The 15927-nt window shown below is 37.2% G+C and overlaps 1 protein-coding gene across 1 annotated transcript in view; it reads right to left on the reverse strand.

Moving 5' to 3' along the window:
• Positions 1 to 15927, reverse strand: part of ZNF566 (zinc finger protein 566) — a 29863-nt gene extending 13936 nt beyond the window's left edge. The window contains exons 1-4 of the mRNA XM_082676690.1: positions 15804 to 15927; positions 6219 to 6291; positions 2876 to 3002; positions 2477 to 2572 (exon numbers count right to left, since the gene is read on the reverse strand). Coding sequence (XP_082532816.1) covers positions 2477 to 2572; positions 2876 to 3002; positions 6219 to 6227 — 232 coding nt within the window. The 5' untranslated portion in view covers positions 6228 to 6291; positions 15804 to 15927. The remainder of the gene's footprint in view (positions 1 to 2476; positions 2573 to 2875; positions 3003 to 6218; positions 6292 to 15803) is intronic.

Consider the following 15927-nt stretch of genomic DNA (forward strand, 5'->3'; position numbering starts at 1 on the left):
AGCTGTTCAGTAAATGGTGCTAAAATAAGGTATGGGGGCACGGGTGGGGGGATTGATTTGGACTCTCAATTTACAGCTTATTGTAAAAGAACTTTAAAATGGATTTAAATGTTATTGAAAATAGCAGAAAAATGTTTTTAAAAGAACAAAATATCTATGAAGTTTGTAGAAGTCAGTTAATTTTCTAAAATTAGAAACTGTAATAACCACAAAAGAGTTGACTACAGACACATTAAAGCATACACTTAAAGATGCCAATCCAAATTAAAATTTAAAAAGTAAAATGCACCCTGTGGAAATGGGTATATAATGTTTTTATTTCATAAAGTCCATAAAAATTGACTGAAAAAAATTAGGACAGTAATAGATAAAAAGTGTAAAATATAGCACAAACAAGTTAAAAACAGTAGCACCATTAAGGTGAAAATGTTCACTCTCACTAGTACTCAGTAGAATGACACTAAAACAATCCAGTGTACCAAGAAATCAGTGTAAAAGTTATTAGGGATGATAAAGCATTAAAGTTATATAAAGGAAAAATTTTCCATATTTTTTAGAATTACATATTGAGGTTATGCAAGGGTGAAATGACATGAAGTCTTGGATTTGAAAATACTTTAATAATAACAACTGGGATAGATGAAGCACTGGCCTCCTGGCTGCTCCTCACACACAGCCAATGCATACCTGCTTCAGGCCCTTGAATGTTTGTTTGGCTTCCTCTCTCTGGAATGTTCTTCCTCCCAGTAATCACATACAATGATTTACAGCTATACTTCTTCAGGTCTCTGTCCCAATGTCATCTTATTGGAAAAAGTTTCTCGTACCATGTCACATAAAATAGCACCCCCCCATCCCCTTTCTCCACCTTGTTTGTCTTTTCAGCACTCACCATTATATATTATATATTCATTTATTTTGTATCTCTCCCTGCACCAGAGGGTAAACTTGGAAATAGAGAGTCTGCACATTCTATTCACTGCTGTAACCTCAGGTTGACAGTAGTGCTGGGCATACAACAGGTAGTCAATAAACATATACTGATCTATCGACAGATGAATGGATAAAGAAGATGTGGTACATATATACAATGGAATATTACTCAGCCATTAAAAAGAATGAAATAATGCCATTTGCAGCAACATGGATGGACCTGAAGATTATCATACTAAGTGAAGTCAGACAAAGACAAATAACATATGCTATCGCTTATACGTGGAATTTAAAAAAATAATAATACAAATGAACTGATTTACAAAACAGAAACAGACTCACAGACTTAGAGAATGAACTTATGGTTACCAGGGGGAAGGGTGGGGGGGAAGGATAAATTGGGAGTTTGGGAATGACACGTACACACTGCTATATTTAAAACAGGTAACCAACAAGGACCTACTGTATAGCACAGGGAACTCTGCTCATTATTCTGTAATAACCTAAATGGGAAAAGAATTTGAAAAAGAATAGATACATGTATATGTATAAATGAATCAATTTGTTGTATACCTGAAACTAACACAACATTTTTAATCAACTGTTCTTTAATATAAAATAAAAATTAAAAAAAACATATACTGAATTAAGAAATGTGCTGTCCTGGTTTTTCCTTTTTTTAAAAAATTTATCTTTGCTAGCACTAAGCTCTCAATGGAGGCACAGAGCCTTTTTTCCTTTTTTCCATTAAAGTCAATGACATGCATGCTCAAATCTCCCTCTATGACATCTATGTGATCAACTTCTCTTCTACCTCTTTAGCCCTCACTTTCTGCTGGGCTCCCTATTTTAACCTCACTTATGGCGCTTCTACATTTTAGGAGTTATATATAATATCCCTATTAAGCTATAAATTCTGAAATTGCTTATTCATTTTTTGTTTTTCAGTTTTGGCTGCACCATGCGGCTTAAGGGATCTTAGTTCCCCGACCAGGGATCGAACCCGTGCCCCCTTCAGTGGAAGCGTGGAGTCCTAACCACTGGACCACCAGGGAATTCCTGCTTATTTGTTTTTTAATCTCTTCAGTACCTAGTAGAGTACCTCACACACATTAGAAAAATCAGTAAATGAATGAATCAATGAGTGTATGAGCTACTGTATCTTAAAAATCCTAAAGGAAATAAGTCTTTGGTAATGTAGAAAAAAAAATATTTCAGGAGACAGTGATGCTTTTTAAAGACTAAATACGAAAGAGGATGAGAAGCTGATAAGGAAGTAGATCCAAATTTGGAAAGAAAGGAATATTATTGGAGAATGTGGAGGAGGGCACCAGCTGTTTAGAATTGGGACAGAAGTACACGAGGAGAAGAGCAGGTGGAGTGTGTTAAGGGGAAAAGGTAAGATCATTTGAAAGGTCATGCTGAAAAGGCTTACTTTTGCACAACAGGCCTAAAGTTTTTAAGGGGAGCTTCCCAGATTTCATCTCAAAGGTGCAGTCTCTCCACTGACCAATTGGGTCATTACCTGCCATGCCTCACTTACCTGGCCACTGGTCTCTTGTTAGTTCTCTGTCAACCAACCAGGGTTCCTTCCCTTGCTCCAAGAAGGAGATCACATCTGGTTTAGAAATAGAATGTCCTGCTTACAAAAGAAGTAATGAGATAAGTTTATGATGAGAATGTCCCAGAATTCAAATCCAGTCCCTTCATTATTAAGAAAGAGTCAAAGAAAGATACATAAGATTTATGAAACATAACAGAGGACTTGAAACTTCCCTCATAACTCAATGCAGCTTCCTCTTTCTAACTCTACAGTATTAAAATTATTCCTCCGGAAACAAGCTGTAGAAATCCAAATGGTTACTTGAAAGGTAGGTGAGTATAACACCAGAAGAAGTAGACCTTCTCAAGGCAGAATTTGAATTATTATGGACATCCTTACCCATTGAAACCAGGTTGCTGTAATTCTCCAACATCACCTCTCTGTATAAATCTCTCTGATCATCATTCAGGTACTCCCACTCCTCCTGAGAGAAGTCTATGGACACATCACTGAACATCACTGACTCCTGGAACAACAACCATGTTAAATTGTTAAAAATTAGATTGGATTAATAAACATAAGTGTTTTTGTGATGGAAAGAGAGAAGAAAAAAATAAAGCTAGAAGAGGGAATTCCCTGGTGGCACAGTGGTTAAGAATCTGCCTGCCAATGCAGGGGACACAGGTTCGAGCCCTGGTCCGGGAAGATCACACATGCTGTGGAGCAACAAAGCCAGTGCACCACAACTACTGAGCCTGCGCCCTAGAGCCTGCGAGCCACAGTTACTGAGCTCACGTGCCACAACTACTGAAGCCCATGTGCCTAGAGCCTGTGCTCTGCAACAAGAGAAACCACCGCAGTGAGAAGCCCGGGCACTGCAAGGAAGAGTAGCCCCAGCTCACCGCAACTAAAGAAAGCCTGCGCGCAGAAACGAAGACCTAACACAGCCAAAAATAAATAAATTTATTTATTAAAATAAATTAATTAATTAAAATAAAGCTAGAAGAGGTGAAAACCAGCAAGCATACAGAGTGGGGCTGAATGTCTGGGATGCATCTGGAAGACTGTAAACAAATAAGCAGGACTGAATCACTGAGCTTCCATGTCATCTGTTTCCTCCAAGGAAATTGCCTGTGTATAATGGGACACTTCCATTATCCAAGTAAGTCTGGGAAGGTACAAAATCCAGCCAAGACGAGTTTCCTAATTAAATGAAATAGTATACACAAACAACTAGCAAATGCTTGTCGTGTAATATGTTATGAATATATGTGACTGTCTTTTCCAAAATAGCTATAAGTAAAATTTCAGAATAAGGGATAAAAAGAAGACATTAAAAGCAGGTTGGACAAAAGCCATCAAGAATCAGAGAGGCAGGGCTTCCCTGGTGGCGCAGTGGTTAAGAATCCTCCTGCCAAGGCAGGGGACACGGGTTTGAGCCCTGGGCCAGGAAGATCCCCCATGCCGCAGAGCAACTAAGCTTGTGAGCCACAACTACTGAGCCCATGTGCCACAACTACTGATGCCTGCACGCCTAGATCCCGTGCTCTGCAACAGAGAAGCCACTGCAATAGAAGCCCCCGCACTGCAATGAAGAGTAGCCCCTGCTCGCCGCAACTACAGAAAGCCTGCGCACAGCAACGAAGACCCAACGCAGCCAAAAAAATAATTAAAAATAAATTAAAAAAAAAAAAAAGAACCAGAGAGGCAATGGGGTTCTTAAGAAAACCTCTAAAAACAAGAAATGGTAAGAACAATTCAATATGCTGATGAAGAAAAGAAATTCTGATCTAGAAATCTATAACCAAATTTTCATTCTGTTGTGACAATTGAAAAAAGAAATTCCTAGATATGGAACGACTCAGCACAATTTCTTAGGAAATTACCAGAGGCTGTGCTCCATCAAAATCAGAGAGTAAACTAGAAAAGAGGAAGACATGGGATTCAAGAAATAAGTGAATTAACACGGGAGAACAGTGAAGGAAAATCCCGGGGAGGGGGGAAGGGAAATCTTTGGGAAACAGACCTAGAGAGCAACTAGATGGGAGTAGGGTGAAAAAGGGAATAGGGACGCATGTTCAAAAGGAATTGATGTGTTTGACCAGATGGAAAACATATTGATTGGCATGTGGCAGTGATTCTGGAGATTTTGGATATAAATACATGGACAATTAAGAAAATGGGGGGAAGAAAGCAGTTAACCCCAGGAAAAATGAAAGGTTGTAACAGAAAAAAGCCATGAGCTGGCTCAGCAGTGAGTGATATTTGCAGTCCTAAGAATATGTACACTATTGATTTAACCAAAAATTGTGATATAATAACAGAATCAGAGGAAATGAAGGGTGCAATATGTAAGTATAATGTCCTTTCCACTCTGCAGTAAGTCAAGAGATAATGAGTAAAACTGATTATCAATATTCAAGAGTTGAGGGCAGCTACCTTCTGGGAGTGGAACTGGTAGTGGAGCCAAATTGAAATAGCACTACTTTACTTCTGAACATGTATAATATGACTTTAAAAAATATTTTAAATTTGCATATAATTCAAGACTGATCCATTCTAATGTCACACTACTGTATAATAAGTTATGCCTTGTTAAATTCTTTCCATAAGCATATTTTTTTTCACTGAATAATATTCTATAATATGGACATAAATGACAACTTCTCCTTTGCTTTCAGACGTTGAGGCTGAAGGTGATCTTTAAAGACCTTTCCAACATTGGCCCAATCTCACCTAAAACCGCCCATTGCTCAACTGTAAATTTCCTTTGTTCCTGAACTACAGGAAATTGGCAGAATGTGATCCAGTTTCACACAATGGCATTACTGATGTCTATCATGGATGATCTCGTGGGGTGTCAGAGCTTTGTACCAACCACCAGTCATACCTTCAAACCTGAAAGTCTCATACATAGGAGATATTTCTGTGTGTTAAGAATGAAATCAAACAAAACCATTCCACATACTTTCTTACTGGAAAACCTAGGTCTGTGGAGATGATCAGGGGTTTTCCGCATGAGGTGCCCCTAATTACCCATCTCCATCCTATCAAATCACTGTCCAAAGCAAATTAGATTGACAAATGGAAAAAACATTTCTGTTCTACCAAGATTTCTGACACAACTCTGATAGAAGGTGCTGAAGGACTTACTAAATGGATTTGTAAACACTGTTTAAAAGAAGAAGGGGGGACTGTGGAGGGCACTGGGTTGTTTAGGAGGAAATAGGGGTCAGGTTCCTGAAGGGGGACCATGTTAACCAGTGAAAAAAACTTTCTTCCAAACCTGGTCTCAGTCAGACTGTGTTTACATTATGTAATTAACAATTTGTGGGAACAAATAAAGATACTTGATGAATTCCATAAGCAATTTTCTAATGGATTTTAATCTGATTAAGACCCCTTCAGAGAAACTTGTTAGCTACCCCTCAGCCCTCTAACAGTTATCTATAATTTAAGAGTATAAAGATCTTTAACCAGACATTCCTTCTTTTTTTCCAACAATGATTATCTAACCACTTATTTTTTCTATAAATATTTCCACCAAGAGAGAAATTTTTGAATTGGCTTATTAGAGACCTTTTCTTTAGAGCAAGAGGAAGAGAACTTTGGCATTGCTTATAACTAAACTGTCTGAAAGTTGTTTTTTTAAAACACCTAAAAGCTCATGATGAGGAAAGCAAATATTTACACGTATTGGGTAAAAATGACTCTATTTGAGCAAAAAGAAACAGTATCTCACCTGAGCCATGGCTTTGATATTTGCAGAAAAGGACCAGTCTTCCTCTGGGTTCCTCTTCTGGAAAAAGGCAGAGCTGGAGGAAATGAAAAGAAGCTATATAAGATCCCACTTGCCTCATAGCTCCCAGAATGATCATTTCCCCTCTGTTCACTCCACACAAACAGTTGAGGGGTATCAGTGAGAAGAATGGGCAAATCTCTCATTATCCCCTACTCCAGAAACCTCAAGCTTTGACTAGAGCCAGATAGATCTGGACAACTTGACATGGCTTAGAGAACAAAGCTTGTATATATACACATATGCACACAAAGATGTACTTTTTAAAAGTACAAATTATAGCATATTATACACACTGTTACTATTTTTACTTAATATATCTTGGACCAGATCCCAACTAGTACATTCAGAGGTACATAATTCTCTTAGCTACATTGGATTATACTAAATGGATACACGTTAATTTATTCAACCAATTTGCTGCCAATGATCATTTGGGTTGTTTCCAGTCTTTCACTATAACAAACAATGCTGTGATATATATTCTTGTACATATATCATTTTACCTGTATATAAATTCTGAATGATTAATTCCTAAAAGTTGATCATATGCATTTTAATTTGGATATACATTGGTCAAACCAATTTTCAATGATCTTGGATTGTACAATCAGGTCCCAAGTCCTGACCAAGAAACAGCTAGTTGATAAACCAGATCCTCTAATCTTGCCTAGTTGAGAAGACTTTTGGGGTTAATGAGCCTTGACTTAAGAAAACTGAAATCCAGAAAAGCAAACAAAGTAATTTTACAGAATTTACAGTAATTTGGGGAAGATATTAAAATTAGCATAACAATATAAAGGAGTTTAAAACTACAGAAATAACATAGAAATGGACTAAACCCACATCACTGATGCTTTAGAATAGCTTTTGACTATAAGCATAGTAATAAAATTCATAATAATTGTGTATATTCTGTGTGCTTCTATACTAATAGAAGTCTAAAACTGTTTAAGGGGAGTAACTGAATTTGTCATCGATGTTTAAATGTTCAAGAAAATCTGTGGTTTTTTGTTTATTGGATATAGGAATGTAATAAACTGAGCATTATAAAACTGTAAAGGGCAGTGAGCATCCTCTATATATACCAAGCTCCTTGATCATCAAACAATTTATCAATAATTTCATGTAAAACCACTCAGGAAGTAACACCATGGTATCATGTTATGAATTACTTAATGGCTACTTCTACCCCTAGTTACTCACTGCATTCCCCCACAGGTAAACACATTCCAGGAAATGAAAACCAAAGTAATCCACAAATGCCTCTTCCTTAAAACCTGAAAGCATTCCTTTAAATAACTATTATTACTACTTACTAAGTTCTTAGTATTTTTAAAAACCACATAGCCTCTTACATGCCAGGTATTGTGCTAAAAGAAGAAGGGGGGACTGTGGAGGGCACTGTTGATACTAAAGAATCAACAGTAATCCTGAAAGACTTGAAAAGAGTTCCTTCTGCTATACGTCTCACTTTTTTTTTTTTTTTTTTTTTGCGTTACGCGGGCCTCTCACTGTTGTGGCCTCTCCCGTTGCGGAGCACAGGCTCCGGACGCGCAGGCCTAGCGGCCATGGCTCACGGGCCCAGCCGCTCCGCGGCATGTGGGATCTTCTCGGACCGGGGCACGAACCCGTGTCCCCTGCATCGGCAGGCGGACTCTCAACCACTGCGCCACCAGGGAAGCCCACGCCTCACTTTTAAGTCCCCCTTTCTGGTCTCTCTTCCTGGCCTTTCCCTGATTTTAAAGGGACTTCCTCAAGTGCTGTACCTTCCAAGCAGAATGGGCAGGAAACATGTCACTTCAATAACTCCATACTATGTTTGTCACATTCCCAACCCTCTTCATCTTTGCCCCAGATGGTATCCTCCCAGGCTGAATTCTTGCATCTGGAGGATCTGCTCCTCCCTTTTAAAGCCAACAATCTCTGTGGCCAAGACCATCGTATATTTGCAACGTGACCACACCTGGGGCATGGAGCACTGCCAAAAGATACCACTACACAGAAGAGAGTCTTACAATCTAATAAGTGATTTAAAATTTTTGAGAATTTTGCACTCTTCTAAATAACACACCTCTTTTAATTTAAAAAGAATGTAATGTATTAAATATTTCCAGTATTACCCTGAAAATTTCCTGTATGCTAGGAACTGTAGTTGTCTGTTAGTAATAGAGACCTGAAAGGCAGTTTAATTTTTCTTATATAATGAGAAGGCTAGAAGTAGGTAGTGGCTGGCTTTGGTCCCCATGGTTGTTTTAGACACAATATCTATCATACAATTAAAGATTACTAGACATGCAAGGAGATAAAAACAGAAAACAGCAGCAGAACCAAAGACAATTTAGATACTGGAGTTGGCAAACAAATAATTTTAAATGGCTATAATTAAAATGTTAAAGGCAACCAAGGAAAAGATAAGCAAATGGATGATAAGAAGAAGAAACTAAACAGAATTGAAATCCATAAAATTTTGGCAAATTAAGAAACAAAGAAGTCATTGCATGGTTTTGAGATCAGACAAGCAGAAGACAGGATCACTGAACTCAAAGACAAGCCAACAAAAAATATCCACATGAAGTGCAGGAGAAAAAAAAATAACAGGAGTATAAAAGACACACAAGACACAGTTAAAAGATCTACCATAAATGTTAAGTGGAGTCTCAGAAGGAGAAGAGATTGGAGAGGAATTAATATTTGAATAGAAGTATACACTGATGTGTATAAAATTGATGACTAATAAGAACCTGCTGTATAAAAAAAAATAAAATTAAACAACAACAAAAGAGCCTATAGGGGAGACTGATCTGAAAAAAAATTTTTTAATTTAAAAAACATTTTTAAAAAATTTGAATAGATTAATTGATTAAAAGTCTCAACAAGAGTTTCAAGAAGCTCAGCAAACCTGAAGAATAATAGATAAGAAGGTAAACAAAACAAACACACAAAACAAAAGCAAAACCACAACCAAGTATATCAGAGTCAAACTGCTGAAAACCAAAGAGAAAGGAAAAAATTATTGATAGTACCCAGAGGAATAAAAGATCTATTACCAACAGCACTGATAAAAAAGAAAGGGTTAACATGAACAAAATCAGGAATGAAAAAGGAAACATTATTAAAGATAGTATTGACGTTAAAAAGATAATAAGAGAATACTAATAACTTTATGTTCTTAAGTTTGAAAGCTTAGATGAAATGGACAAATTCCTGGAAAAAATGCCAAAACTGACAAAACAATCAGAAACAACAGAATAGCTGAAAAGTTAAATTGATTCCATAATTTAAAATTTACCTATCAAGAAAATTTCAGGCCCAGATAGCTTCATCAGTGAATTGTTCCAAAGTTAAGGATTAACTGTAGTCTTACAATGTAGTGAAAAGAGAACATAAGGAATTCTTCCCAACTCATACGAGGCTAATGTAAGCCTGACACCAAAACTTAATGAAGACATTAGAAGAAAAGAAAATTATAGGCCAATATTTCTCATGAACACACATGCAGAAATTCTACAAAAAGTATTAGCAAATCTAACCCACTGGGGGAAAAATGTAATACATTATGGCTAAGTAGGGTTTATTTCAGGAATAAAAGGTTGGTTCAACTTTTGAAAATCAACATAATTTACCAGATTAATAATAAACAATACCACATTTGATCCTTTCATAGACACAGGAAACGCATTTAACTAAATTCAGCCCTCATTAATGTAAAAATGTCTTAGCAAATGAGAAAGAGAACTCCCTCAACCTGATAAATAGCATCTACAATAGGTGTTTTTGTAGATGCTAAATACAAGGACAAATACAAAAAGCAATTGTACTTTTAGCAGCAATTGGAAATTTTTCAAAATTTAAATGCTGTTTACAATTTCAACAATAAATGTCAAATACCCAGGTATAAATCTACAAAAGATGTACACTGAAAACCATAGCTAACTGATGAGAGAAATTAAAGACCTTAACAAATGTAGATATAAGCCATATTTAATAGTTGGAAGATGCAATATTGATGTCAATTCTTCCTATACTAACAAATAGATACACAAACAAAATCCCAGCAACGATTTTTCTTTTTTGGTGAGAATTAACAAGTTGATTCTAACATCTACAGGAAATTGATTTCTTGAAAAAGAAAAAAAGTCAGAGGATTAATACTACAGATTTCAAGACAGTGGTACTGCCAAAAAACAAAAAGTAAAAAAGAATACAGTTCAGAAAGAGAGCCACATATATAATACCACCTGATTTATGATAAAAGCTCCTTTCAATTCAGATGGGTAAGGATGGTATGTTCAACAAAATAGTGGTGGAACAACTGGGTACTTGAATGGAAAAAAAAATAACCTTTATCCTTACCTCTCACCATACACAAAAATTAATTCAATATGAATCATAGTCTTAAATATGAATGATAAATTTATAAAGTTTCTAAAAGAAAACATAGGAGTGTATCTTCAAGACCTTGGGAATAATCGAAGATTTCTTTTCAAGATATAAAAAAAACACTAACCCTAAAAGACAAAGTGCTAAAAAACTGCTAGAAAAATGGGGAAAGATATAAATAGGCAATCACAAAAAAAGATTTTAAAATGTTCAAGCACATTCATAATTAAAGAAATTAGAAAACAACACCGAGATACTATGTTTCATGTATTAGATTGGTAAAAACAAAAGGTATGCATGAGGACACATTCTGCTCCTAGGCTGTGGGGAGAAAGAGGCACTCTTACACACTGCAAGTGGGAATGAAAACTGGTCAACAGCTCTAAAGGAGAATTTAGCAATACCTAACAAAACTGCATACACACCTACCTTTTGACCCAGCAATCCCACTTCTAAGACTCTACTCTGAAGATACACCTCCAGCAATACAAGAATACATATATACAAAGTATTCATTGCAGCACTATTTCTAGTAGTAAAATATTGACCTAAATGCCCACAATAGGAAAGTGGTTGAATAAACTATGATTAAATCCATATACTGGAATATTACGTAGCTGTAAAAAAGAATTATTAGTATCTCTTTGAATTGCAGTAGAATAATGTCCAGGATATGTCATTAAGTGAAAGAAGCAATGTTCAAAAGAGTACCTAGAATATGTTATCTTTAATGCAAAAAAAAGAGGTCATTCAAAAGAGTACCTGTATCTGCTCATTTGTGCAAAGGAAATACCAGAAGGATAAAAACAGAAACTAACGAGACTGATTATGTACAAGAAGTGGGCAGGAACCATGTTAATGTTTTCATACTCAAAATATTATGACATGTTACAATCAACCAGGATGTGAAGGAACCCAAAGTGTAACACACAAAGCTAAGTGTAGGAAAAATGAGTAACAAAACTATACTGAAGAGGGTAGTGAAGAAAACTAAATTGAGTAACTTTGGAAACAGTTTTGACTATATAAGTTTAAGTTAAAGAACAAAAAAGTTGCACACAAATACTTTACTGTACTTAGTACATTTATTTTTTACACAAGTATGGGTTAGCAATTCTGCAACTACTTTATATACATTCTAGGATATGTGTAAAAAAATTATTGGGCTTCCCTGGTGGCGCAGTGGTTGGGAGTCCGCCTGCCGATGCAGGGGACGCGGGTTCGTGCCCCGGTCCGGGGGGATCCCACATGCCGCGGAGCGGCTGGTCCCGTGAGCCATGGCCGCTGGGCCTGCACGTCCGGAGCCTGTGCTCCGCAATGGGAGAGGCCACAGCAGTGAGAGGCCCACATACTAAAAAAAAAAAAAAAAAAAAAATTATTGATACTAAGAAGCAGGTTTCTCACTGTTGGAGAAAAGAGTTACAAATAAGGAAATGGCCAAACCTCAAGGAAGACAATTCTCCATGAGTCTTGCATGTTTCTGCACATGTTGCCAGATCAGAGACTAAGTGCTATTATTCTGGATAATTTCTGCAAGATGTTTACATAATGAACAGCCTTGGAGGACAGAGATAGTCTCTCTCTAGAGCAAAAGCCAGGCATGCTTATTACCCATTATAAAAGATTCAGGTTCCCTAAATTCAAGGGAACACATAAATACCTGTGTATTGTGCATCACCCTATGGGTGCAAGTGAACCAGTGCAAGGAAAATACTGATACTTTGGCTACTTCTACCACAATGAGCAGCAAACTTTCATCTCTGACTCAAAATCTCATGTCTTCTACCAGCATCCATGAAGCTGCCCAAGCTAACTTTTAACTTATAAGTAGGGTTAAATCTCAGATACTTCACAGTTCTTGACAGAATCCCATGGTATTGAACTGGAATTGAAAGTATGAGTATGAACTGGTGGTTTTTAAATATATACAAATAAAGATAGATAGATAGATAGATAGATAGATAGATAGAGATGTGTGTATATACATTTGCTTATTTTCTAGCTCTGTCTGTTGCCAGGAACTACAGGAATTACACCCAGGTAGAAATGAGCACACCAAGTGCCCAGAGCTTGGTTTATAAATCCACTCTCCAATAAAAGAAACCAGGGCTCCTTGGAGAAATTGCTGATTCCAGGGCTAGAGGAGAGAAAAATACAAGCCTGGAACATATTGGTGCAAGAAAGTAAGACAGTGCTCAAGAAAATAATGGCATGTTGAAAGGACACAGAAGTCAAACTGAAGGAGTTCCTAGTGGCCAAATCTGGGACAATTTGAGCAACAAAATATGTAACAATAATAGATTACGAACTCATAGAATAATATATATATATATACATATATATGAGTTCATAAATAAATAATTGAACAAACATATGAGGAATAAGGGACAACTCTTCTTTACACTAGAATTTAAATTAATAAATGTAGAAGGAATGATGGAAAGGGAAAATCACCACTAGGCAAACATCACAGTAATAATTGTTACAGATAAGAATTATCAGTGGGGCTTCCCTGGTGGCGCAGTGGTTGAGAGTCCGCCTGCCGATGCAGGGTACGCGGGTTCGTGCCCCGGTCCGGGAGGATCCCACATGCCGCGGAGCAGTTAGGCCCGTGAGCCATGGCCGCTGAGCCTGCGCGTCCGGAGCCTGTGCTCCGCAACGGGAGAGGCCACAGCAGTGAGAGGCCCGCGTACCGCAAAAAAAAAAAAAAGAATTATCAATGGATATTAAAATTGATGAGTGAAAGTATAATGAGAAACAGTAGTTTTGCATAGTCCCAAAGCACCTCCCCACAAGATACTTATTAATTAAAAAGAGGAATACAGTAATTTTACAAAGGAGGAACCAGGCAGACACCACCTTTAACAAAGTGATCAAAGTTAACATTACCAGTAATGAGATATACTGATATAACTCCTGATATGACACATTGAGAAGAACACAACATCATTTCTGTGATCTTTTTGCCAAAAATGCATAGTCTAAATTTAGTCACGAGGAAACAGCAGACAAATCCAAATGAAAGATATTCTACAAAATAACTGGCCAGTGCTCCTCAAAAGTGTCAAGGTCATAAAAGATAAAAAGGACTAAAGAACTATGTCAGATGGGAGGAGACTAACAAAACAAGACAACTAAATCAATCTGGGAACTTAGATTGGATTCTGGAACAGAACAAGGCACTGATAAGACAATTAGCAAAATTTAAATAAGGTTTGTAAATTAGCAAACGTCTTGTATCAGGGTAAATTTCCTGGTTTTCATAATTGTACTGTGGACACCTGAATGAAGAGTATATTGGAATTCTTTGTACTATGTTTACAATATGAAAATAAAAAGTTTTTTTAATGAAAAAAATTAAAAGGACAAGAGAACTCTTTTAAAAATTGGATATTCAAATGGCCAATAAAGATATGAAAATGTGCTGAACATAATTACACACCAGGGAAATGCAAATTAAAACTGTGATGAAATTCCACTACACATCCACCAGAATAGTTAAAAGATTGATAATTTCAAATAATGGAGACGATGGGGAACACCTGAAACTCTCATACATTACTGGATGGAACGTAAATTGGTACAACATGAGATATTGGTAGTATCCATTAAACATGCCTGCCTAATGATCTAGCAATTCTGCTCCTAAATATTTACTCAAGAGAAGAGCATTTACGTGTTCACCAAAACCACAGTAGAATGTTCATAGCAGCAACACAATTCGTAATAGCCCCAAATTAGAAAATATCAAATGTCCCTGAACAGTGTAATCAATTAATAAATTGCAGTACACCCCGAAATGTAATGAGAACTAAGTACAATTACACTCAACAACATAGATGAATCTCATAGACATACTGTGGAACAAAAGAAGCCAGGCATAAAAGAACACATGCCATATAATTCCATTTATATATGAAATTCAGGAATGGGTAAAATTAATTAATGGTTATAGAATTCTGAATACTGATTCTGGGAGAGGAATAACTGGGAAGGGGCATGAGGGAAACTTCTGGGGTGCTGGCAAAGTTCTTTATGTTGATCTAGGAAACTGTTTTATTGCTGTATACTGAAGATATGTGTACTTTACTGTATATGTGCTATATGTCATAAAAATGTTTTTTAAAACTATCAGAACCATGTTTTGGTAGGGACATGGAGCAATGAGATATTTCAACACTGCTGTGCAAATATAAATCTGGCACCCTCTTTTGTAAATATTTTGGCACTATTTGGTTAAGTGGAAGATATATGACCTAGCAACTCGATTGGTAGGTAAACTCATGCATGTGTACCCTATGTAAAGAATGCTCCTGGCAGCATAGCCTATAAAGCCAAAAACTAGAAATAACTCAAATGTCCATCATTACTAGAAGGGATGAATAATAGTAGTATACTTTAAAGGATGGAATACAATATAGCAAGGAAAACAAATGAACCACTATTAGATCTAATACGCATAATTCTCAAAAACATAGTTGTACAAATAAGCAAAGTAAGAGATAAAAGGCAGTATGGCAGCATTCATATAAAGTTTAAAAACGGGGGGAAACTACAGTATAATGCTTAAAGAGGTAAACATAAGCGAAAAAACTTCATACATTTAGCCAGTCACACAAACATAATCACACACAAACTTAAATCACCATGGTGACATACAGCTAGAGATAACCCACAACCCAACAACAGGGTCGCATACTCAGGGCCTCAAATGGTCACATAAGCACAATCACACATTTACCAAGAGGACAGTCATTCACAACCGGCACTGTCACAGGCACTGCACACCTGCACATGGTCGCACAGTCACAATCACACTAACCACAGATTAAAACCACACAGTATCCACAGGTATCCCCACGTGTACTCTGCAGCCCACAGTCACACCCCTCTACGGGGACAAACGCTATCACATCCACCGAGTCACAAGCTCCTCACACCCCCACATACAATGCCGCACGTGATTACACGCACATCACTGGGTCGCATCCCATCACACCAGCACAGTCACAGGCTCTCAGATTGTGCTGCACACGATTATCACTGGAATCACACACACGCTCACTACAGGAACAGCTAGACACAATCACGCGTTCATTCATCACAAACCACTACACAGACACAATCACACAATTTCAAACTCACCCCCTCAGCGGTACAAAGCCGAGGCTCCTGTCCCGCCCTCTCCTCTGGTTCCGCCCTTCAGGTCTTCCAAGCTTCCAAAGCAGCACAACCTTCCACAGGACTGGAACAGTCACCCGTGCAGACC

This window comes from Grampus griseus (genome assembly GCF_964374135.1).
Source record: "Grampus griseus genome assembly, chromosome: 19".
In the NCBI taxonomy this organism is placed as follows: domain Eukaryota; kingdom Metazoa; phylum Chordata; class Mammalia; order Artiodactyla; family Delphinidae; genus Grampus; species Grampus griseus.